General features: G+C 50.4%; 1 protein-coding gene across 8 annotated transcripts; it reads left to right on the forward strand.

Annotated features, from left to right (window-relative positions):
• The first annotated feature begins 160 nt into the window (after nt 1–160).
• Nucleotides 161–25480, forward strand: Septin4 (septin 4). Of its 8 annotated transcripts, XM_057773906.1 has the most exons (14): nt 161–1583; nt 2415–2459; nt 4097–4104; nt 17512–17808; nt 18133–18226; nt 18620–18706; nt 19317–19440; nt 23671–23805; nt 23919–24036; nt 24127–24228; nt 24422–24518; nt 24610–24772; nt 24963–25009; nt 25261–25480. In XM_057773906.1, exons 1-13 carry the CDS (start codon nt 161–163, stop codon nt 24979–24981), a joined length of 2712 nt encoding a protein of 903 aa, XP_057629889.1. In that variant the 3' UTR covers nt 24982–25009; nt 25261–25480. The 8 variants fall into 8 exon arrangements, with proteins under 8 accessions (XP_057629889.1, XP_057629891.1, XP_057629894.1 ...); XM_057773908.1 differs by lacking the exons at nt 161–1583; nt 2415–2459; nt 4097–4104 and adding an exon at nt 12607–12789 and having other exon boundaries at nt 24910–25009; XM_057773907.1 differs by lacking the exons at nt 161–1583; nt 2415–2459; nt 4097–4104 and adding an exon at nt 15301–15489 and having other exon boundaries at nt 24910–25009.
• Nucleotides 25481–26088: the final 608 nt, after the last annotated feature.

Genomic DNA, 26088 nt, shown 5'->3' on the forward strand with positions numbered 1-26088 from the left:
TGTTTAATAGAAAGCTCCTTCCTTTGTGACATCATCAGGCAGATTGTAAAGAACTGTTTAAGACGCTCAGAACAGCAGCCACGTTTGTGCGGGACCAAAGATCAGCCGCCCTGAAAACAGTGATCTATCAGGATCCTGAAAACAAGCCAGATGATAAAACATGGCATCTACCCAGAAGGCCACAGTCTATCATGTGTTGAAGACAAATAAAAGTGGGTCCAAGGTAGCGGTTTCATCACACAGAGGGGCTGAGGTGACTACCTCCACTCCTCAGCGGGGCCATGGCTATGTTTCCTCAAGCCAGCGAGGTCCTGCTGTCTCCTTGAGCCCTTCCCAGAGAAGATCCGAAGCTGCAACTCTCACCACTCACTGTTCAGTGGCAGACTATCCTCGCTCTCTGTCCCCACAGCCAGGGCCTGGCCCCTCTACAGTCTCCACTTCACGGGGAACTGAGACCCGACCAAGAACAGAGACATCCCGCCCTCGCTCTCCTCATCGAAAGAACCAGTCAGTGCAGACACTATCTTCCCATCTCTCAGGAGGGCGTCGGAATGTCAGCCCAATGAGGGAAGAATCAACCCGAAGATACGAGAACAAGCCAGGCCGTGAGGTTGGCTACCATTCCTCTTTGGCTTCTGATGCCAAATACCGCCACTTGAGTTTTATAAGTGAGAAGGAAGAGGACCCACCTTCCAAGGTCCAGAACCCCCAGGGGGTTAAAGTACCCCGTAGGGTTTCAGCTTACCCAAAAGATGAAGCTATACAAACAGAGCCCCCCCGAAGGACTACTGTTGAGGTCAAATCTGCCAGAAATGTCTCAGAGCATGGCAGTCGTGGCACCAGTGACCATCAGACAGTCGTTAGAAAGATCCCTCCCCAGGAATCAGAAATTGCTCCTCTCAGCTCAATTCTCTCAGAACCTAAGCAAAAGAACGTGAAAGCATCACCAGGCCTCAAACTCTCTGTCCTCAGAGATTTAGATGGGGCACCCCGAGTTCCTTTGCGTTCAGATCGCACTGTCTATGTGGAGACCAAGCCCAACTCAAAGGTTTTAATATCAGAAATAGAACCCACCGTGAAGTCTCCAACCCGAGACCGTGAGGTTGCACGCAAGGTGACCATCTCCTCAGGAAAACAGTCAGCACAGCCACCTCATCGTGTGACAACCCGAGCAGTATCTGAAGGACACTATAAATCTCCCCTGTATACAGAACTGTCGCCAAAGCCCTCCATCCATGCAGAACTGGAGTTGACCCCTCGCCCTTTGCCCCCGAGGTCCTTACCTAGGTATGGGCCTGGTTGCTCATGGTGGGCCTTACTGAATCCTAAAGTTGAAATGCCCCCAAACCAGCCATCAATATTTGATTTTGAACCTACGTCCCCTCCTCCCCTAGACCCTTTAGAGTCTTTTTTTGAAATGGACTCAAACCTTTTCTGTGAGGACCTGATGTTCCAGAGAGAAAGAGGAAGCCTGCCGCCGTCACCAAAGGAGTCTTTACACCGAGTCCCATTGTTAGACGTGCCAAAGACCCCGAAGTACACCAGCAAACATCCCATTCAAGGTTTCAATGCTTTCTTCCTGGGTATGTGCAGAAGCAAGCTGTCTGGGTGCAGCCCACACGTAGTGAAATAGGACCTTGGGATAGGCATGAAAGCATCCCCTCGTCATCCCGGGCCCCAAGGCTGCCTTCCTGCTACTGCCAAGCTGCTTCTATTTTTGAGCTCAGTACTCCATGCCTTGGCTGCTAGCTTCTCTGAGCTCCACGCTAGTGACATCAGTGCAGGTAGTTAAAGCTGGAGTTGAACACGACCCCCAACAGTCAATGCCGCTTAACTCTGCCATGGAAGGCAGAATGGCTGACAGGGTCAGATGTGGATGCCTCAGAGCATAAATAAAGAACTGAGGCAGGGGGCTGGAGAGATGGCTCAGTGGTTAAGAGCATTGCCTGCTCTTCCAAAGGTCCTGAGTTCAATTCCCAGCAACCACATGGTGGCTCACAACCATCTGTAATGAGGTCTGGTGCCCTCTTCTGGCCTTTGGCATACACACAGATAGGCTATTGTATACATAATAAATAATAAACAAATATTTAAAAAAAAAAAAAAAGAACTGAGGCAGGGTGCGGGCTAGTAGGGTCTGTTAAAAACAGTAAGAGCCCTGCGTTAATATCCTGGTTTTAAAGTAGAGTAGGTAGGGAACACATGGGCTGGGTCTCAGGCTTCCTGGAGGGGGATAGCGTTAAAGTTTCCAGAGAGGGTGTAAAGATGGGACAGGGACAGTGGTGGGAGGAGAGCCCCTGGAAGAGGCCAGGGGCTAAGAGGACTTTCTGGTGGAGACCTGGAGACTTGGGTAATGGAGAGAGGGGTGGGTGACATTCCACGGGCAGGAAAAAACAAGGTTTTGTTCTTTTCAGATGTCTCTGAGGAAATGTACAACCGGATCCTCTGGTGGCTGAAAGGTCTGTGTTCCCCCTTCTTGTGTGGGGGGCTTAGGGGGTGGCAAGGCAGGCGAGAGGGCAGCCTCCATGTCTATTGTACCGCTGGGTCTTTTAAAGTAAGTGACTCGGGGTGGCTGGAGAGATGGCTCAGAGGAATAGAGCACTGGCTGCTCTTCCAGAGGTCCTGAGTTCAATTCCCAGCAACCACATGGTGGCTCACAACCATCTGTAATAAGATCTGGTGTCCTCTTCTGTACTGCAAGATACATGAAGGAAGAAACCTATATACATAATAAATAAAAATCTTTAAAAATAAAAAGTAAGTGACTCGGGTTTAGACCTTCAGTTCGTTATTAGTCAGCCCTTTGGGAATGTGAACCTTTTTCATCTTCCACAGTGAGCTCTCATGAAAACTCAGTTCTGGGAGGGAGAACAACATAAGCCCTGTGGTCCTTAAACTTAATCTCATCTATCATATGTTGGAGGGGTTGTTCATTTTTGAGACAAGATCTTGTTATGTATCCTTGACTGGACTTGACCTTGCTATGTAGACCAGGATGGCCTTAAATACATAGAGATCTACCTGCCTCTAAAGTTCTACCACACCCAGCTTCTGTCACCCCTTTTAAGATTTAATTTATTTGATGTGTATAGGGTGTTTTGCCTGCATGTAGCTCTGTGCCCATGAAAGTCAGAAGAGGGCATCAGATCCCCTGAAACTGGAGTCACAGACAGTTGTGAGCTGCTATGTGGGTGCTGAGAATTGAATCTGGTTCTTCCGCAAGAGCAGCCAGTGCTCTTAACAACTGAGCCACCTCTCCAGCCCCCTGTCATGTGTTTTAAAGAAAAGTCACCAAAACAAACTACCCTCTTTGAAGCGTTGCCCATTGCTGAGTCCACAGTGGCATTGGTCAAAGGTTCAGAACTCTCTTCACATCCTGTCTCCACTTGTTGCCCTGGGAGAATCTCTACCTCTGCTCGCCCTTCCCCTCCCCACACCAGTAGGTCTTGCATTCACCTCTGGAGTCACTGGCATCCTTCAGGTCCTTTTATTCCTTTTTATGCTCGGCCACTGGTGGCATGGGAGTGGGAGTGAGGATCAGACTTGGAAGAGTGTATCTTGGTAGCAGAGACTCTTGCAGTAAGAATTATGGCATGGTCAGGTGGTGGTGGCACACATCTTTAATCCCAGCACTTGGGAGGCAGAAGTAGGTAGATCTCTGTGAGTTCAAGGCCAGCCTGGCCTACAGAGCTAGTTCCAGGACAGCCAGGACTATTTCATAGAGAAACCCTGTCTCAAAGAAGAATCAGAAAGAATTATGGCTTGATAAGCTCCTATGCTATTAATGGGACAGAGGCCGGGCTCTGGATGGCATTCCTGGGGAGGAGAGAGTCTTATGAATGCACTGCAATCCTGAATCTGCCTCCCCTTTGGAGGGTTTGGCCAGTGTGAGCGGCTTTAGATGTAAAGCCCTTCTCAGGGTGCCACTGCTGTTCAGGACATTTGGGACCCCGGGAAGGGGCGTGGGCCCGGGTTATACCCATATCAACCTGACATCTTTAGTAACACTCTCTTTTTCCCCTCATGTTGACACTTTCTGAATTCCATTTGCTGCCCCCCCTGGAAATGCCTGGCTTCCACTTCTTTGTTATGACAGATGAGGAGGTAAGAATCCCTCTGGGAGGTAACTTACAGTCCAGGGTCCCCAGTCCTCATGGAATTCCTACTCCTGTCATCTGATGGAAGGGGGCGTGGAAGGAGACAGAACTGCAGCATGTAGCTGGGTAGGCTGTCGAGTGCACAAAGGGCACTGTGTCTCACCCGGGGATATTTGTACCAAAGTGTTAGACGAGCTAAAGGTGCAGCTTTGAAGAGAAAGAATAGAGCTTTTGCCCAGGGCTCTGTGGGTAATGGGGCAGCTATGGTCTAGTTCATTCCCCATCTGGCTCTTCCCTCTCCTACCTAGGGCACTTCAGAAGGGGGTCGCTTTTCTGGGTTACACACTGTTTGAGTCCTCGAGTCGGAGAAACATGAAGTGGGCTCCATTCTTGGCAGCCCTGTGTCCTAAATTTGGCAGCGTCCTGATTTTGCTCTGCATTTGCTGTCCCCTTCGGTGCTTTTACTCTTCTCGTCCCACGTTCGATAAGATGGCCAAAGCTCTTCCTGCCTCCATTCTTTACTTGACCACATTTATTTCCTACCCGAAGCCTAGCAAAGTCTCGTCCATGGCTGCCTGACCCACGGGGAACAGTTGACTTCACATGGAAAAGGAGTGGGGACAGCAAGAGCTCAGATAACAGAACAGCTGAAGGGGAGGTGTCCAGGAATGCAGCTACCACCCCCTCTGCTATGAGTTCTTATCCAGCCTCTGGGGGCCTGAGCTCAGCTGTAGGTGGGAGCAGCCACTTTTAGAGACTATCTCCAAGCAAAGCAGTAAGTCCCTCTCTTCTCTATTTCTTCCGGTCCCGCCTGCTCCTTCATTCCATAGACAATCTTCTAATCAGATGTGTGACACTCGCTAGGCATAATACACACACACACACACACACACACACACACACCAGTTCTTTGCTTTGACATACTGACTGCACAAATGGGGAGATAAGACATGGACAGGAAAAAGTAATACTGCGCACTAGGCTGTGCTCAAATACCCAATCAACAGCTGAATGAACGCTCTTGGAGGGGCTTAGGAGATGGGGAACCAGGAGGAGGTAAGTAGAGGGTAGTCACACCCTCCTTTCCAGCATCAGAGGGAGATATCACAATACAAATTTATACCTTTGGGAAGGGGCACTGTTTTCTTTGGTTCAAGATTTGATGCCTGTGACTTGAGCAGGCTCCCTTCCATCCCCCCCAGCCTCGTCCCCTTTTTGTGTGCATCGAGCTTTAGTTTAGGAAGTCAAAAGCCTCGGCAGCAGAATGACATCTTCCCAAAATAGCTCTTGCCCTGTCTGGATAATTACAGCTCTTCAGCCCTGTTCAGCAGCAGAGCTGCTCCCCAGAAGCTGGGGAGACAAGGTCCTCAGGCAACTGGGCCGTCGCTCTTCCCTAGTTCTCTGGAAGGAAGGTTTGGATAGAGCTGGGCAAAGCAGTCTCCATGAAAAGCCAGCTTTCTCAACCTGTCCTTTTGGGCTACACAACTCTCAGGCAGGCCCAGGATGGAGACTCTCTGGTCCTGCTGTGTGAGGACTCTGGTTCTCTGGTTTGGGAATGGCCTGACCATAGAAACTGTTCCAGATTCCATTCCCAGCAGGAATTCTCCAGTGGCGTGACCCCAGGGGCTGGCTCTTGAAAGACATCATTTGTTACTGAGCTTCATAAGCTCCTCTGGGTCCACAGCTACGGATGACGCCAGATTCAGCCCATGTCTTTGTCCATCTTCTTTTGTCTAAGGAATGGAGTTGAGAGATGCACCTCATCCTTGGATTGGGATGATAGAGGTGGAGTCTCCTCAAAGACGACTGTGCTAGACCGAGGGGGACATCCTAATGTGTGTCTGTTAGCAGAATCTCAACAAGAAGGTTCTGTTAGGTCTTCAGTGGGCCGGGGAAACTGCCTTCTCCTCTGGCCTGTGCAGTTCCTGAAAATAACGCAGCTTTTGCTGCTGCTGCTGCTGCTGCTGCTGTTGTTGTTTTGGTTTTCAAAACAGGATTAACAGCCATAACTGTCCTGGAATTCGCTCTGTAGACCAGGCTGGCCTCAAACTCATAGAGATCCACCTGCCTCTGCCTCCTGAGTGCTGGGATTAAAGGCGTGCGCCACCACCGCCCAGCAAGAATGCAGCTCTTAATCAGAGGGGCAGTAATAACTCTGATGGACAGGACTACTCCAGCCCCAAGAGCACGTGTCTACAGGATCCCCCACCCTGTTAGCTTCTGGAAGTGCCTTCTTAGGCTATCAGAAGACGAGGTGGTTTCCTCCTTGCTGTATCTATCAATTATGCAAGAAACCGACTCTGGAAATGAGGGCAGGAGCCAGAGAACGCCTTCAGGGGTACTCCAGGCAGACTGGAAATGTCTTCAGGGTGACACATCATTTGATCCCTGAAGGACAGGTGGTCAGACTCCTGTGACTTCTGAACCCTGGGGATGTTCTTCTCTGAGGCATTCTGTTTACAAAGGAAAGCCAAAGTCTCTCAGGAACTCAGGAGTGTCTGTCTACCTTCATGAAGGTGCAAACAGAAACCTAGAATGTAAACTACTTGAAAGGAATCCTGGGAACTCACTTCCTCACCTTGCCCATTCCTCTTGCTCTGCATAGAGGCTAGCACAGTGGGGATGAAAGTGAGGCAGGATACCTCAGCAGGCTTGCACAGCAGCCTGGCACCGCCCCCCCCCCCCCACACACACACAGCTTCTTACCCTTTCGGATGCCACCTTGCTCCTTTTCAGCTACCATGGGCAGCCAGCTCTGGCGCGGGATGAACAGCTGGGGACTTCTGGCCATGACTTGCTAATCCAGGGACAGGTTAGGTTGCCCAGCTCATAGGGCTTTTTACCAAAAGTCCTGCTTTTCCACTAAGTGGTTGACCTTACCGCTAACCTCTGGAGATGAGGAGTTGAGGGATAGAGCCCAGCTTCACCCTGAGACCCAGGCAGCTGACTCTTAAGCCTATTGTAATGAGGTCAGGAGAATGTGACTCCTTCTTGGCTTTGATGGTGGAACCGAAGCTAAACTTCTTAGTTTTTGTTGTCAAAATAATCCCACACAGGCACATATGTTTTGGACTTCCTAATACATGTTTTTCTTTTTTGTTTCCTTATGTGTATGGTATTTTGCCTGGATGTATGTCAGTGTACCATGTTTGTGCCTGGTAACCCCAGAAACTAGAAAAAGGCATCAGATCCCCTGTAACTGGAGCTGTATATGGTTGTGAACCACCACATGGGTGCTGGGAGTCGAACCTGGGCCCTCTGGAAGAGCAGTTAGTGCTCTTAACCATTGAGGTGTATCTCCAGACCGCTCCACTTCCACAAGTGGACCTTGAAGAGCTAACCGCTTTCCTGACTGGACTCCAATGCCCGTTCTTTCTGTTAGAATATTTTAGCAATGTTTGAGGTGGCGGTTTTAGTCAAGGGGAAAGACGGTGGTCTTAGGTTAGGGACATTGGCTTCAGGGGCAGGATACTACCTGAAAGACGAAGAAAAGTCTTTAACCCAGAAGCCACCCTGACAGCTGTTCAGCCAGAAGGCCACTGTCACGAGCAGCAGAAATGGCTAGATACCTTCACCCCCTGCTCAGCTGCCTTTGATTCAGCTGCTGGGAGGGGAGCAAGACAGCTGCTCCTCAAGGGCGGGACAAAGGCTTGGAGGAGGGGAACAGAATGTGAGTAACGCCTCTTAGTTCCAGAGAGAAGCCCCAACTCCAAGACTGGGCCTGGAGAGGCCAGATCTCTCCCTTAGCACACCCACCATTGTCAAAGTCAGCTAAACCCAGAGAGTGTCTGTAGTAGCTTTTCTTGGGAATTTGGGTTAGTTGGTCTAAGGCCAAGACCTGAAAATCTGGTCCCACAGGTGACTGCAGCGTATCTCAAAGTCACTCTAAGGCACTACTCTGGTATTCTCTTCTCCCATCTCTCTGTACCACCACACATGGACAATCTTAATCCTTTGGAGGGAAAACATTTGAAATAGCCACAGTTGGCAGCAGCTGGCTGGGTGTTGATAATGTCCTCAATTGCAGATATAATAGCTGCTATTCACTTTAGTGATTTTACCATATCATGTTACTAAATATTTATAGCAAACTGTGGAGTAGACTCTTTTTCTCTACTTCACAGATGAAGAAACTGAGCGTCTGGGCTTTGCCAAAGCCGAGAACATTAAGGAACATCCCATTCTGAGATTCCACTGTGCGGTACAGTTATTCTTCTGTGGCTGCATCTTCTGTAAAATAACTTCTCAGCATTTTAGAGATGTCAAGAACTGTGAAGGGGGTTGTATTACTGAGGGCACATTCATGTCTTTGCATGAGGCTGAGAGGTAGCCTGTGCTGGAGAGCAGACAGAATGAAGGACAAGTGATGGGTCAATGACGTATAGAGCCTCAAGGCTTGTCTGGGCACTAAAATCAGAATGGAAAACCAATTAGTGCATTATTTTAGTCAGTCCATATTGATTGGCCAGCTCCCGGGGGCAGGGCCCTGGGTTACCATCACAACACATCTTCTCTGGTCCCTGGATAGAAGTCAGCAGAGGTTGCAACAGAAGACACCCTCCTCCAGCCCCTAAGGGCTTTCGCTTAATTTGGAAGAGTTCGGTGGTACGGCAGGTCACTTGAAAGGGTGTGGCCATCCAAGGACAAACAAGGTATAATGAACTGAGTCAGCCAATCTAATAGCACTAAAACATTTAGGAAAAACCAGGGTGGGATGAATACCTTGTCTCAGTATGACAAAAACCTTGGTAAATTAGTTCCTAAAGACCACAGGGCAGTAGAGTCAGTGACCTCGGGACCATGGGAGGTATTTAAAGAGGCTGGGGAGACAGAAAGGGCCTCATGGAAGAGTCAGACCATTCAGAGAGCAATGACATCAGAAGGCATGCAAGGCCCTTCCCACCTGGAGCTCCTGGGCGCTGAGCGGGAGCTGGAAATTCTTACCTTGTTGAAATGGTTGGCTTCGAGCACCTTGCTAGCGTCAGAGCTGTTCTCTGCGTGGAGCCACATAACAGGTACCAAGAAACAAAGTGATCTCAACCTTGCCACCCACATCTCCGGCCTGCCCCAGGAACGCGAGGCAGTGGCTGGCCGGGTGGGTGGGTGGGTGGGCTTAAGTTTTGTTTCCTATTCTTTACAGACCTACTGAGGTTTCCTTAAAGGCTCACACACACTCCAGCTCTTTGGTGCCCCCAGAGCCCCTGGCTATAATATCATCAGTAAGGCATTCATTTGTGGTGGAAGGGAGACACAATTAGATCTTGGACCACACTTGGGAAACAACTGATGAGAGGCAGTAGTGGCCTTTGCTTATCACACAGATCTGAAACCCTGACTTCCTGTGGTCATCATTCTTTATCTTGGACCTGACCTTAGGTTCTAGCTTGGCCCCCACACAGCCTTACTAAGCTGCTGTGCCATATGCAACCTGCATTCATGAATGGGAAGAAGAGACAAAGTAGGGGACAGCATGAGGTTTTCTGTAGAGAACTTGGGGGAGCGGGCTAGAGCTGTACTTGCTGCTTTGAGCTTCTTGGGGAGTGACGTGGTCCTCTGTGCCGAGCTACGTGTCTCCCCCCCCCCATGTTTGGCTCCCCATGCTAGCGGTGCCCAGGAAACTGTACTCTGGTCAAGGGTGTTGATGCTGCTTACCCCTCTGGCTGTTTTCTAGGGAGTTCTGTGAGCTGTATGGTGTTAAGGCAAGGATGGCCAAGCCATCTGACTCCTGGGGGTGCTTTATGCAAGAGCAGCTGGATCCGGGCTATGTTGCTGACCACACATGGATCCGGCCCTGATCAATACAGAGAAAAAGCTAGAAATTGTGGGGAGGATCCATTTTCCTTCAGCGAGAGAAACAGAGGCCCAGGAAGATCAAGGGAAGTATGCTGAGGCCATGCTCTCACAGAGTCCTTTGAACGCTACAGGGTTGGCATACAGGCTACAGGGTTGGCATACAGGCTACAGGGTTGGCATACAGACCTGCGGGAGCGGAATGGCTTAGCCTGCCTTCAGCTGTTAACTCACCCCCATGTTAAAGTGCCATAGTGAGAAAGGGAATGTGCGCCATCAAGACCCATGCTTCTTGGCTTGGATCTGAGTTTTATGGTCTAAGGCTTCTCTTGGGGCCTTTCTCAAGGCAAGCTGGCACCAATATACCTCAAGACATTTAGGGCTCTGGAGCCTAAGCTGCAGGAGTCCAGCCGTAGCTGAAGGTAAGCCAGCCAATCTTACCAACCGCAGCTGAAGGTAAGCTAGCTGAGCTGCCTTTTGAGATAGTTCACACTTAAGAGTGGGTTAGGGCTAGAGTCTGGTGGATTTGATAATAAAGGAAAAGAAGACTTCGTGGCGAGGCCTGCCACTCCCTCCTCCTTTTTAGATGTGTTTATCTGTATGTGTGCACATATGAATGTGTACCGGCAGAAGCCAGGCCAGAATTTGCCTTGGGTGTCGTCCCTCAGGACAGCCATCCACTCTGTCATTGTCATTATTTCTCCAGACAGGATCTCTCACTGAGACCTAGAATTTACCAGTTAGGCTAGGCTGGCCGGCCAGTGAGCTCCAGAGGTCCACCTGTGTTAGGATTACAGTTTGCCACCACACTCAGCTTTTTATATGGATTCTGGTCGAACTCAGGTCTTCACGCTTGCGCCACACGTGCTTTGTAGACTGAGCTGTATCCTCTCCCCCAGTCCAGGGTCTGCTTTCTTTGATATAGACTTTCCCCCCACTCCTACCCACATGACCAGAAAGACTGACAGGTATCTTACAGGTGTGCTGGTGGCCTGGGGCTGTGTGTGGCTTAAGGTTGATACTCAGATCTTACAGCAGCAGCTGCTGCATCAGGAGACTTCAAACAGCACTGGGTTTTCCCTTTTATGTTTTTGTTTTTCTGGCTGCAGCTTGAGATCTCCTGTCTACCTCAGGCCTTTGTTGGGAACCTATTTATATCTTCAGAGGGCCCCTGTGTGAAGCCAAGCTGCAGGTCCCTACCATGTCCCTTTGGCTCTTTCTCAGTCTCTTTGTGGTCAGACTTGCCCTTTATTATTTTTTGTTTTGTTTTGTTTCAAGACAGGGTTTCTCTGTGTAGCTTTGGTGCCTGTCTTGGAACTCCCTCTGTAGACCAGGCTGGCCTCTGCCTCCTGAGTTTTGGGATTAAAGGTGTGCGCCACCACCACCCAGTTCTCCATTGTTTTGCTGTCCTCCAAGGCAGTGGTTCTCAACCTGTGGGTCGTGACCCCTTTGGGGTTGCATATCAAATATTTACATTGTGATTCATAATAGAAGTAAAATTACAGTTATGAAGTACTGAATTTTTTGTTTGTTTTGTAAGATAGAGTTTCTCTGTGTACCCTGACTGACCTGGGAACTCACTCTGCAGACCAGGCAGGCCTGGAACTCAGAGATTCGCCTGCCTCTGTCTCCTGAGTGCATCATCACTTCCCAGCACTAGCAAAATAATCTTATGGTTGGGGTCACCACAACATGAGGTTCTGTATTAAAGGGTCATAGCATTGGGAAGGTTGAGAACCACTGCTCTAAGGCCTACAGAAGCGCACTGCATACACCGCGTTCACCTTGAGAACCCAGAAGGACCAGTCAAAAACGTAGAAACCATCTAGTTTTCCCCCTTATGTTTTAGGGTGGAAACTGAGACCTTGAGAGGTGAAGTGAGTTGCCTAGTCTCCTAACTGCTGGCACCAGTACTGGGAGTGGGTTATGGCTGAGGGGCTCAGCTTTGTCTGAAGCAGATTGAGGCAGGGGCCAGTCAGTCAACCTACCCTTGGGGAAGGGCTTTTGGGGGTCAGGATGAGGAAGGCTTCTGGAAACTTCCACAGGAGCCTGACCAATTCAGACCTTACTTAACTCAGGAAATCCATTCCTAAGCATCTCCCTTTGGCTAGCAGCAGCTCTGACCCTTCTGACCTTCTAAAGCTCCTAAAGCTGCTGCAGCATAGGCTCACCCCGTTCTGCCTGCCTGTCGGGAGGAAGGGCTGCTTCACTGGGTTATACTTGACCGGCTTTTCTAGAGGCCCCTCCACACTCTACTTTGCTCCCGGCAAGGCTCCCCTTCCCTCTGAAAGCCATTATGCTCCCTGGATAATTATCCCTGGATAATTTATGCAACGAATCCTCTTTAATCTTTAATCTGGGATCTTGAACAAAAAGGAGCCTGCCGCTAACCTGTGTCCTTTCACAGCTTGAGTGGAGGTGGGGAATGTCTGACATTTACCTCTTTGGAGGTGTGGTGTGGGTATGAGCAGCGACTAACTTGGATGTTTCTTGCTGAATCTCTTGGGGTAACTAATGCTTTCTCTCCAACTCTCGCCACAACTCACCCTCCCTGTGCAAAGGCAGCATCTTCCAGGGATGTCAGGTGGAGTGGTTTATTTTTCTGTGGGGACTGGATCAAGTTCCCACGGTGCAGCACTGCCCGGAGAGACCATTCTAGAAAAAACAGTTGCCTTGTGCAGCCCTGGGCTTCTGGAGGAGCTCAACGCAGGCACCCTCCGCGGCTGCAGAGGTGCAGGCCCCGCCCCGGACCCGACTAGCCCCGCCCCACTCCGCCACCAGAGGACCGCACTCTGCGAGGCTAGTGGGGGCCCGCGGTGCAAAGAGGTCGGCGCGCAGCTTCCACCGCGGGTTGCTGGGGCGCTGTCCAGGCGGAGCCGGCCCGGCTCGGGCTGCAACCATGGTAAGGAGATGGGGCAGCAGGAAACGCAGGGCCTGCCATTCCCGGGCGGCTCCGAGGGGACGCACGGTGCTGCAGCCCTGGCTGGGCAGGGCGGGAGGTACTGTCCCTGGCTCCGGGTTCAGACTAGGCACTGCTGGCGCTGAGCGCCGCGTCGTCGCTCTCAAGTTATTCCTTCTGAGAGGGGCTCCTTTGAGCCGGCCGCGACCCCCAGCGTGCTGCCCAAGGTCCTGGAAGGTATAGGTCAGTTCTGTAGGAAGCGCCTGCCTCTGGTGCAAGAGAGGACAGCGCTGACGAAGATGGTAGGGGGATAAGTATCCGCCCTTGTCGGAATCAGCTGTGTTACCTGGATGACCCTTGCTCGTTCACTTACCCCTGGTGCAGAGACTAGCACCAACTTCCTTCGGCAAACACAGAGGAAATCCATAAACACTGCCAGTCTCACTGAAGGGGATGGTGACAGACATGATCCACATCCCCTGAACCTTCCTCAGAAAGGAAGAGAGCCCAGTCAGTCCACTATCGTGAGGGCCGCGATCAGCTGTATCCCTTTGCCTCCCAGACCAGAACCCAGAACACTGGGAAACATTCCTCCTGCTCCATCTACCTTCTTCCTGCAACTAGGTCTCTCTGCAGTGTGTGGGGGCTGGGATGTGGAGTGGGGGGGACTCATTCCTGCCACCTGCCTGTGAGAAAAGAAGCTGTAACCCCAGATAAAAGTTTTCACCCTTGGCTCTGAGGATACCAGCTCCTCTGCTGTTGTTACCAGATCCTGTCAGAAACACAGTGTATGGGTGCCAGGGCTTCCAGGCCACACACCATCCTAGTCTTCCAGACTTGGCCTTCTGCATGGAGAGGCACAAGCTGTTTACAGCAGGAGGCGAATGGTGATCAGCCCACAGGGCAGGATGTTGGCTGGGAGCAGCTGCCAAAAGGGAACTCTGGGCCCTTGGAACCAGAAGCTCTCAGGTCTAGAGAGGCCAACCTTTTGGGCGCTTGTCTCTCAAGCTGTGTCTAGGCAGAGGCCCAAGTTTTGGCCAGGAAGTATTAGTGACCCTATGACCTACTCCAAAGGGGTCCCTGGGAGAGGCCAAGTAGTGCTTGTCTTTGTCCTAGTCCGCCACCTTCTTCCCACATGGGAGATGGACAGGCTGATTGTTCCAAGACAGAAGCCTGGGGAAGCACTGATTATCCCCAGTGCTAAACCCAGCAGGAACCAGGGGGCCTTTTCTGCCACACACTAAGTTCAGTTCAATTGAGGTCTTTGGGCTTTCCGCTTGGTCAAGGCCACCCTGCTCTTTCCTAACTAAAGATACCCCAACACTACCCAGATGTCCAGTCTCAGGCCTCTGCCCTCACAACCAGCCAAGTGTTTGGGCTGACTGGTTCATGTCAGGCCACACTTCGCTGTGTTGCGTCTTGCCAATGGAGGTCAGTATCCTTACTTCTTTGGAAATCAGCAGGAAGACCCCAGCTGAAGCGCTCCAGGAAGTGTAACTTTCCACGTGGAAAGAATAGTGACAGGACAGTTTTAATGACAATTCTGTGACTTGAGATGTCCACCCCCATCTTCAAATCTGCTGGACGTATTTGTTACCTGGGAGTCCTTCCATTTCCTAGCAGTCTTGGGGGCAAAAAAAGGCAAGAACATTCAAGCCCTAAAACTGGGGCACTATTCAGGCTTGCAGAGGGAATCTCTGCTCTGAACTCCCAGTGGAATGCTCCATCTGTACCTCCCTGCTAAGACCCCAATTACTCTTCTATGTAAATGGCGGCTCTGAAGCGTCTGGGATTCCAGTCTCCTTTGATTTGAAGCCATGTTCTGCAGATACCAAGTATCCTAGAGATTCTGTGGACTAGATGAGGTCGTAGGTTAGGTATTCATGAGTCCAGAGGACATGTATCTTTGTATGGCTGGAGTCCATGGAGCAAAGACTCCTTTGTGGCTGGGAATCCTGCAGAGAAATCTGGTGGCAGTTTTTCTGGACAGTGGGACAGCAGCTTCTTCTGGTAGGGAAAACAAAGGGACACTGGGGAAGAAGTGTGGGACCATTCCCAGAGAACCTGTACTCAGGGGATTATTGTGCACCCACCCCCCTTTTGTGTTGCTTCAAGTGAAGGTAAGAGAGGTTTAAGGGATTGGAATCTTTGGAGATAGGTTCCTTGGATGGCTGTCCCCAAGTCCTGATGGGTTAGGTCACCTTAGGATACCTCCTAGTCCTCAGGCAGACTCCAGTGTTCTTAGGGGTTAACAGAGAGGCTAAGTGGATCAAGCTCGTGCTGCAGGCTTGTTGGGAGGTTGGTGCTGTGCCTACCGGGGTAGGAAGCAGACAGGCATCATGGGACAGCCAATCAGAGGAGGAGGGGACTGCAGAGGAATCCAGTGATCCTGCTGCTGCTGAGCTGTCCTTGGAGGGTGGGAGCCCAGGAAAGGGGAGGGGAAGAGGGGGTGGAGAAGAACATTCCACAGGTTTTTTTGGCCCCTGCCAGGGACAGAGTAGGGTCAGAGAAAAAGGGGGAGGAAGAAGCTGGGAAGGCAGATGACAACAAGAGCATCAGGGCAAGGCTGTTTCTGTGTGAGGACCTTGGCCTGGAGACTCACTTAGACCCAGAGCTTGCTGACAGGGGTCTGAAGTGTGGGGCATGGACCATTCACTGGGATGGCAAGGGAACTCTGTCTCTGAGGATGGGACTGAAGCCGGGGTAAGATGGTGCTTGGGGAGATGGGTAGACCTAACTGGTCTTCCACTTGGCCTTGACTGGCATAGGAGCTCAGAGCTGAAAAATGGTTTGGTCCCTGGCAAAGCCGGGGAAGGTAGATAGACAGACAGACAAAGATCCTAGTGTCTTAAGCTCCTTGTCTGGAGCCCTTTGGCTTCTCCCATGCTGATGTAAAATCAGGTCTGGCAGGGAAGATGGTGGTGCCAGGATCCCGGTAGCTCTGCTGGAAGACTGCGGGCTTGGGATTTCCATCACTGCGTCCCCATCTTCCTCCCTTGCTGTCCTTCTGTTCTGTGTGCCTGAGAGAGCACAGTCCTTTCTCAAATGCTTAGCAGGACCCCCAGATCGACTTCTGGGTCACTGAGGGCTGGTGCTGGGAGATTTTCTGGAATTCCCCAGACTCGTTAGCTGCCACACAACGAGACCTGCTCCGTCCTTTCTGTGCTGCAGCATAATTAATTTGGCCGAGCTGGGCCGCTCTTGAGAGTGAAAGGGGCAACAATTAGCCCTTATGCTAGACCAACAAGGATGAACTGGGTTGTATGGTCACCTCATTGGACCTCAGATATAATGGATGAGAGAAGCCTGTAGAGTCGGCTTGGCTCAGCACAGCCTCTTGGGGGCACTAAGGCTCACATGCTCGTTCCAGTTTCCTCTTTCATGCCCAAGCCGACCCTGAAGACTGGTGATCAGCAGGTGTAGGAACCTGAGTCATACCAGACATTTTCCCCCAACCTCCATCTCTTCTAGCAAAAACCTGGCATTGTGCATGTCTGTCTCTCTCACTTCTGACCTCCGTAAAATGGGACTCTGCAGGAAGACTGTGGCCATCTTATCTCTCCTCTGGCTGAGACTTCACAGTGGTCCAGGGTAGCCCCACTGGCTTGGCCAACCCCCAGAGGGTGACTCAGCCTCTGCAGCTGGCCCTTGTCCATTGTCTGGGGGTGGCACGTGGGTGTTGTGAGGCAGAGATGAGCCCAGCACTGCCAGGCACCCCACAAAGAATGCTGACCCCAAAAGGAGAGGGGAAACACTTGGAAAGCTTAGTTCCGGGGGACTAAGGGCAAGAGTAGGGGAAACCACTCATCTTCCGTGATGATGGTGGAACGGGCTTCTGCAGAGAAGTCAGCCCATTCTATCAGCACCCCAAATCTGCGGGGCATTGATGAGGCTGTAACCTTCCCGTATTGCTGCATTCAGGGAAAATGGGCAAAGAGGAAACTAAGGGGTCCCTCCCTGTCTATGGTACATTTTGAAGCAGGAAGTCTAGTCACATTTTAACCCTCCCGAAGCTTTTCAGTGTTTTCTAATCCTCTCTTACCTGGCTGGCTTCATATTTTGCATTCACTGGGGATAACGGTTACTCTCTGATTCTGGGGTTTAGGGTCAAATTTGGGTGCCGATCAGCACTTCGATTTAAGAGTAGGGTCAGTGACCCTAAGTCTTAGACAGCAAGCCTGGAAAACAAGCCCCTGTAGTAGAATATGCCCCTAGGCCTCAGATCGCTGGACCAGCAGTGACAGAGACACTGAACCCGCTGCTGGCCTGGCGTTTTACTTGCCTGGAGGATAAAGACCCCTCTCCCCACTCTGCCTGCCAGTGCCCATGCCCCTTCCTGATACTACGCTCCTCTTGAGCGACACACTCAGGTCTGAGGCCCCTGCTCCTCCCCCACTCTTGTTCAGTTTGATTCCTTTGCCTTTCTTTGGGACAGCCTTGGGCCCCTGGCTAAGGCAGACCTCCAGAAATGGCGGCATCGGTTATAACCTGCTAGGACAGGGCTTTGTAGGCTGGACTCTGAGGCTCTTTCCTGTCTCTGGGCTTGGGGAGGCTAGTGAGCAGGTAGGTGTGGGGGATAGGCGTGAGCACTTCCTCTGGCTTGGCTGCTGTTTCTCTCCTTTCTAACCACAGGACTCTCCTTCTTTCCTTTTCACCTTCTGCCGTGCCTCAATCTTCCCACCCTGCTCCCTCCTGTCACTCCCACCTCCTCTCCCGCACCCCCAGATCAAGCGTTTCCTGGAGGACAGCAGTGATGATGCCGAACTGAGCAAGTTCGTGAAGGATTTCCCAGGAAGCGAGCCCTGCCACCCATCGGAGGCCAAGACCAGGGTGTCCAGGCCCCAAATTTTGGAGCCAAGGCCCCGGAGCCCAGAGCTCTGTGATGATGACCTGGAGTATAGAGCCACTTTGTGGCCTGAGCCCTCTGAGAGCCAGCAATACATCTGTGCCCCAGCCCCTCTCAGCCCTTCTTCCAGGCCCCGCAGCCCATGGGGCAAGCTTGATCCCTATGATTCCTCTGAGGTAGAGACTCCAGCCCTGCCTATGCCATTTAGTGGGTGGGTGCAGAAAGACCCGGGGGGGGGGGGCACAAAGAGAGCCCGGGGTAGGTGTGTGGGTCTGTGCACAAGCATCAAATATGTCTGTAGGGCCGTTCTGTCCAGGATCAGTCCCACCTCTAAGGCTTCTGCCTTGAAGGCATTGCATACTCGAAGTCACAGCAGAGACTGACTGGCTTGTGGCCTCAGTTGGAAGCTCAAAGGATAGGGCAAAGACCCGGAAGAGATGAGGAAGGCTGGGGATGGGAGCTGCTTCTAACCCTGTGCATTATGTCTTCCTGTCTACCAGGATGACAAGGAGTATGTGGGCTTTGCAACCCTCCCCAATCAAGTCCATAGGAAGTCGGTGAAGAAAGGCTTTGACTTCACACTCATGGTGGCAGGTAGGAAGGGGCAAGGCTGGGCTGGGCAAGGGGTGTTTCCGGAGGAACTTATGTGTGTGTCTGAAGAGCACACAGGGAGAGAAGGGGTGAGCCACAACTGGTTGTGCCCTTTTCTGTAAACTCATGCAAAGTATGGGCAAGGTGTGCAGATTTGCGGGGAGAGGGGATGGGAGTGATGCATCTGACTGACCGTTTTCTAGTGTTCCCTTTCCTTGCTACCGTGGGCAGTCTCTCGACTTCACTCTCTCACAATAGCTGTACACACTTCCTCCCAGTCCTGAAATACTGTGCTTTGGTTGATCTCTCCCATTGACAAGACAGCAGTTCACCCCAGATCTTGATCAGCTGGGCCTTACCCTTCTGACTTGATGCCTCTGTCTTCTGTCCCATCAGGAGAATCTGGCCTGGGCAAATCCACTCTTGTCAACAGCCTCTTCCTCACTGACCTGTACAGGGATCGGAAACTCCTAGGTGCCGAAGGTAAGTCAAGAGAAAGGAAGCTGAAAACCCCACAGGTGCTGGAGATGGGGCCCTCCCTGGCATGCTGGAAGCCTTGCTTCCTAGAGAGCAGTGTGGCTTCTTTCCATAGACGTATCTGACCTGGCAGTTCACCAGCCAAATCGCTAAAGATCTGGGTGCTGTGCTGGGTGTGGTGCCCCACACCGTTAATCATAGTGCTCGGGAGGCCGTGGCACGCGAATCATTACGAGTTTGAGGCCAGCCTGATCTACAGAGAGAGAGTTCTAGGCCAGTCAAGGCTACCCTGTCTCGGGGGGGAAAAAAGATTTGGGTGATGAAGCAGGGCAGGGACCAGAATCCTGATCTCTGAATGAATGTCTGACCCCTAAAGGATTCCAGGAATCCAAGAAAAAAGCCTGGAGCAGAGAAGAGGCTGGGGCCAGAGCCAACAGCCACCGGCATTTCCTGTGTTGGGAAATGTGTTTTTTGCTGGTTCCCAGGGAACAGGCCTTCAGGCGCCTGGGAGTGGAAAGGAAGGCAGTCTGGGCGGGAACGCTAGCTGGGGTGGGCAGGTTGTTTTGGCTGGGCAGGTCCATGCCCTTGTCCTTGCCTCAGTTTCCCTCTTCTCCAGAGCGGATCATGCAAACCGTGGAGATTACTAAGCACGCAGTGGACATAGAAGAGAAGGGCGTGAGGCTGCGGCTCACCATTGTGGACACTCCCGGTTTTGGGGATGCAGTCAACAACACAGAGTGGTATGTCTGACCAAGTACAGCCCCAGCTGCTCCTGTCCCACCCACTTACCGCATGCATCTACACAGGTCACACTCGGTCACAGACAGAGTTCTATTTGCCAGGAGGGAGAGGTCTGTGACCCTACTGGACAGCCAGATTCCTTTAACTGGACAGCTGTCTCTTCTGTAAGTGAGAGAGAAAGGATTAGAATGGATGGTCTTATTTATTTATTTTTGAGCCAGACATACTGTGTAGGCTAGGCTGGCCATAACCTCAGAGGTCTGCCTCCCAAGTGCTGAGATTAGCTTTTTTTTGACAGTGTTTCTTGTTGTATAGCCTGGGACTCACTATGTAACTCAAGCTAGCCTTGAACTCAGTGCTTCTCCTGCATCAGCCTCTCAAGTGTTGGGACTGCAAGCATGCACTACTGCGCTCAGCCCCAGACTGATGAGTCTTCATAGTCTTCCTAGTTCTGGCATAGAGTTCCACGATGTTTGTAAGGACATAACGTGAAAAGCCTCAGAGACATCCATACAAATGTGTAGGCCCAACATAAACACCACCATTCCTCGGCAATTACTTTAGATGCTGCAAACAAATCTTGTTTATGGGGAAATGGAGGGAGGTGTGAAGGAAAGAAAAGCAAAAGAGCAAAGGGAAAGAATAGCAAAGGTGGGCTGGAGACATGGCTCAGTGGTTAGGAGCACTGGCTGCTCTCCCAGAGGTCGTGAATTCCATTCCCAGCAACCACATGGTGGCTCACAACCATCTGTAATGAGATCTGGCACCCTCTTCTGGTATGTGGGCATACATGGAGGCAGAATGTTGTAGACATAATAAATAGATAGATAGATAGATAGATAGATAGATAGATAGATAGATCTTTAAAAAAAAAAAAAGAAAGAATAGCAAAGGGATTGCCAGGTGGCAGAGCGGTGTACCGGTGTACCTTTACCATCTCAGGACTTGGGAGCTGGAGGCAGGACCAGCTCAAGGCTGGTCCCAACCACGTAGCCAACCTGTGTTACCCTTGACTTCCTCAAAACAAGCAAACAAACAAACAAACAGACAAACAGACAAACCTGAAAGAGTTACAGGGAGGGGCGGAAAGAAGAAGAAAAAGAAGGAACTTTAGGCGCCCTTTGGACTATCTAGCAAAAGGAAGGTGGGTTTTTTTTTTTTTTTTTTGGTTTTTCGAGACAGGGTTTCTCTGTGGTTTTGGAGCCTGTCCTGGAACTAGCTCTTGTAGACCAGGCTGGTCTCAAACTCACAGGGATCCACCTGACTCTGCCTCCCAAGTGCTGGGATTAAAGGTGTACGCCACCACCGCCCAGCGGAAGGTGGTTTTGACACAGGCAGGATACACACCCGCCTTAGCTCCTGTTTTTCATTAACTGGAGGATTGCTTAGGTAATGATCACACATAAAAGAACAGGGGCAGGTAAGGGAAAGAGGCAGTGTGCTTGATGGAGAAAGTATGCAGTAGCACCAAGAGCACAAGTCTTGATTGGCATTCAGCACTGTATGATCTTGAGCAAACTGGTTGCATTATCTCCTAATAGAAAAACAAAACAAAACAAAACCCCAAACAACAAAGACCAGCCATTTCCACATCATCTGTTTGGTCTAAAAATAACCCAAAATTATGCCTATGCATTTTAGCAATAGTAACTTCAGGGCCAGCAACGAGATTTGTGGGTCCCCTTGTTCATAATTACAAGAATTCCAATATGTACTCATCAGACCAAGTGCATTCTTCCTGAGTGCAGACTCCTGTAACTACACAGGCTACATACCCATGATGCTCACTCTAGATAACTGTCTCACAGACATGTCTAAGCCCTCATCACCTGCTTTATTGCTACATGTGACTATTCTCACAGATAACTGGTTCATCATCAGCTTCTGTCTAAGCCTTGACTGGATGCCATCTCTTACATTCTTGCTACAGCACTGTGCTAGTTAGTGGTACATGGGCTTGTGGTTTCTGTCAATGTTTCTGATGGACTGAGGAGATGCTATGCCGCCATCCTCTTTCCCTTCCTGTCCAGCAGTGTGTCTCAGCAGACAGCATGTCCCGACATTCTAATCCCAACTAGTACCTGGTTTCTACTGTAGCAGGTACCACTTTTTTTGTTTGTGTGTTTGTTTTGGTTTCCCGAGACAAGGTTTCTCTATATAACAGTCTTGGAACGTGGAACCAGGATGGCCTCAGATTCAGAGATCTGCCTGCCTCTGCCTCCCGAGTGCTGGGATTAAAGGCATGCACCACTACTGCCTGGCCAGCAGGTACCACTTTTAATCAACTTACCTCCTTTTACTTTTAATAATTTCCATTTCAGTAAGAATTCCCTTGCAATAATAATCGTTCCAGATAATTGTACTTTCCTGTTTATAGTGTACCTCCATGGATACTAATTTAGTTAACCTACAAGGTGGACATTTTAAGGGATGCAGAGCAAATATGAATGATCTTCATCCCTGAGATGCATACAGTCTGGTGGTAGTGGGGCAGCAGAGAGAGCCATTTTGTAACAAGTTGTGTCCATCACATAAAAAAATGAGTGGGTCTGGGGCTGGAGAGATGGCTCAGAGGTTAAGAGCATTGCCTACTCTTCCAAGGTCCTGAGTTCAATTCCCGGCAACCACATGGTGGCTCACAGCCATCTGTAATGAGGTCTGGTGCCCTCTTCTGGCCTGTAGACATACATACAGACAGAATATTGTATACATAATAAATAAATAAGTAAATGAATACATAAATAAATAAATAAATAAATAAGTGGGTCTGGCCATGTGTAGTTGCTGACACTGAGCTAGGAGTCACAAAGCCAGGGACTCTAGTGATAAAGAATTTACTAGCCAAATAATCTGGAGCCAAATAAGTCTTTCAGAGGATTCAGATTTAATTTATGAGATTTAAAAATGAGAGTGCTGAGCTCAAAGTGTTGATATCATGGCAACGGGGATTAAATAGACAGCAGAGGAGCAAAAGACCTGAAAACTGAAGTTGTCAACACAGACACTCACATGGGGAAGGGGACAGACTCTGAGAAACACATCATTTTATTTCATATTGTATGAACATCACAGAGTGTACTAACACAGGCCCAGATGTCATAGATCAGCTGCTGGACACGGCCTCTCTAGGGCAATACACTGACTAGAAGACAGATGAGGCTGCCGCCGGCATAACACATCCATTGCTTTACAATAAACATCTCTCTCTCTCTTTTCAAGACGGTTTCTCTCTGTAGCTTTGGGACCTGTCCTGGAACTAGCTCTTGTAGACCAGGCTGGCCTCGAACTCAGAGATCCGCCTGCCTCTGTCTCTGCCTCCCGAGTGCTGGGGTTAAAGGCGTGCGCCACCACCACCCAGCTACAATAAACATTTCTTATAAGTAGAAAGCATAAAGTATAGTGAATCAAGTGACAGCCAGTTGTGATTACTGATATTGATTTGTGCGCTGTACTTTTTATAAACTTACTGTCGGTGTGCATAGTGTGTGTTTGTGTCCTGGGACTGAACACAGGTCACTAGGTTTGAGTGGCAAGCACTCTTACAAGCCGAGTTCTCTTATCAGCTCTCTGTGTGCTGTAGTTTTACATGCATGACAGCACATGTAACACTAGGTGCCATGATGTTATGATGGCAGTGTTCCTTTAGCTCAGTTATTGTCTGGTGGGACAAATGAAACCTCTGGATTCAAAGTTGACAGATTCAACATGGCTTCGTGGTGGTTGACCGTGTGTGGTGATATATACATGGCTGCAGAGTGTAGCGACCGTGTGGAGTGATATACACATGGCTGCAGCGTGCAGCGACCATGTGAGGTGATATGGCTGCAGAGTGCAACAGAGCCATGCATGCTGCTCTCGTCAAAGCAGCATGCATGGAAGAACTGGGTCTTGGGTAAGGACAAGGGGGTTTGGAGAGGCAAAGGCTCTGAGGCCAGACTGTGAACTTGACTTAGGGTACCCCTGGTTTCTAGCTGGTAGTCACCTGCTGCCACTTTGCGATTCTTACTTCTTTGCCTGGTCACCCTTCAGCCCCCTTTTCCCAACAAACGAGTATGTATTGAACTGCCTGTATGACCAGTCTAATTTTCTATCAAGATATGAACTACTTCCATCCTCCCCAGGTCATTCCCCGAAAGAGTAGTAGAGAAAGAGTGAACCAGGGCTCAAGCCAGGGTTCACCAGGCAGCCCCCACTCCCACAGTTTCTCTGCTTGTTTGTCCTTGCCCCAGCTGGAAGCCTGTAGCGGAATACATCGACCAGCAGTTTGAGCAGTATTTCCGAGATGAGAGTGGCCTGAATCGCAAGAACATCCAAGACAACCGCGTGCACTGCTGCCTCTACTTCATCTCGCCCTTCGGCCACGGGTATGGTCTGAGCCTGAGGCTCCTGGCACCACCGGGTTCTGCTAAGGGAACAGGCCGAGAGCACCGCAGGCAGGGCTACCACTAGCAGGTGGTCACAGATTCCTGTTCCCCAGGCTCCGGCCATTGGATGTTGAATTCATGAAGGCCCTGCATCAGCGGGTCAACATTGTGCCTATCTTGGCTAAGGCAGATACACTGACGCCTCCTGAAGTGGACCGAAAGAAATGCAAAGTGAGGGGAGCTAACGGAGGGAGGGAATCAGGTGGGCTTCTGGAAAAGATGGGGTACCCAGAACTGTGGACCCCCTCATCTATTTGCCAGATCCGGGAGGAGATTGAGCACTTTGGAATCAAGATCTATCAGTTCCCAGACTGTGATTCTGATGAGGATGAGGACTTCAAATTACAGGACCAAGCCCTAAAGGTTGGGCCATCCTAGGGCACCCCCTTTCTTACCTTGTTTCTGCTGGGCAGAAGAGGGGAGTAGAATTCTATATAAGGAGAGACTGTTGGGGTGGAAGAGGACCCTGTCTTCTTAGAGCACAGCAGAAGATACAAGTGGAAAGAAAGGACAGGTGAGAACACAGATGCTGACCAGCAACCATAACTTCTTTTAGGAAAGCATCCCATTTGCGGTGATTGGCAGCAACACTGTGGTAGAAGCCAGAGGGCGGAGAGTTCGGGGCCGGCTCTACCCTTGGGGCATAGTAGAAGGTAAAGCTCTGAGCTTGTGACCAGAGTATCCTTGCCCTTAAGGGCTCTTCTTTACCTGTGACCCGGACTGACTCCTAGCCTTGCTGTACAGTGGAAAACCCGGGTCACTGCGACTTTGTGAAGCTGAGGACAATGCTGGTGCGTACCCACATGCAGGACCTGAAGGATGTGACCCGAGAGACACACTATGAGAACTACAGGGCCCAGTGCATCCAGAGCATGACCCGCCTAGTAGTAAAGGAACGGAATCGCAAGTATGACCGGCAGCCAGGACAGAGCTGGCCAGGGGAACCCCAAGTCCTCCCCTTATTACTCTACAGGCCCCAGGCTTCACTCAAGTTGGTGCTGGGGTTCCCCCAACCTTACTACCCTCCTTTCCCCCTCCCTTCAGCAAACTGACAAGAGAGAGTGGTACTGACTTCCCTATCCCTGCTGTCCCACCAGGGACAGATCCAGAAACTGAGAAGCTAATCCGAGAGAAAGATGAAGAGGTGAGCGCACCATGCTGTGGCTGTCAGCCTGGGAAGTCCTGTTCGATAATTCTCAGTAGCCCTTGGCTTGGGAATAGAAAGACCCCCTGGCTCTGGTATATACGTGGGATGCTGAGTGGTTCTGCCATTTCCGTCATATATAAGGGCTACCAAGGCCCCAGACTCAAGGGATTAGAATCTGGGGACACATCTCCAATACAGTAAGGCTCTCCCTGTCAAACACCTTGTTTTGATGTATGTGCCTGTTTCAGCTGCGGCGGATGCAGGAGATGCTACACAAAATCCAAAGACAGATGAAGGAGACTCACTAACTGGCTTTTGGACCGGAATATTTAAATCTCTTCTTCCTGCCCATGCCAGCCCCTCCCGGCACCAGCTCTGCTCAGGCCCCTGCAGCTACTACCACTTCGCCTTATATCCCTGCCAACTTCTCAGAGACTCAGAGGAAATAAACTTTAATCTATACATGGTGTTGGGTGTCTTTGTATCTTTACCATCTCCTGGAAGCAAAGCTGCTATGAGTCTGTTTGAAAGGCGGATGACACTGGTCTCTGGTTTTTAGTAGGAAACAGAAAGAGGGGAAGAGTTTCCCCTTCCCTTACAGCGTTCACTCTGCTTACAAAACAGCTGGCTCTACCGACCATTTCTCTTCTGCCTCCATTATCTGAGCGCCAGGCCTCCATGTTTCCCGCATACAATACCTTCATTTTGTAGCGGCTCTTGGGAAAACAAGGTTATTAATTACATGGCAACCTCCAACTTCTTGTGCCCCCCCCCCTCCAATTTGGATAGCTATGCAGAATTAAGCTCTAAATTCCAGGAAGCTTTTAGTTGAGCACTTAACAAATGCGGAAGGTCCTGCAATTAAAGATTGCTGGGTCGGAAAAAACACATCCTTGTCCCCCAAGGAGTTTAGGATCAAGCTTTCCCTAGGTTGAAGATCCTGGTTCTGGAACAGTGAACTCAGGAGAGGTTTCTGTTTCCCTATGACTTTTAACTGTACTAAAAGTGTCAGTACTTCAAACACTAAGACCTGTGAGAACACTAGCTTGATATCCAAGTGCTCAGACCCATGCAGA

Source organism: Chionomys nivalis, chromosome 7 (genome assembly GCF_950005125.1).
Source record: "Chionomys nivalis chromosome 7, mChiNiv1.1, whole genome shotgun sequence".
NCBI classification, from domain to species: Eukaryota; Metazoa; Chordata; class Mammalia; order Rodentia; family Cricetidae; genus Chionomys; species Chionomys nivalis.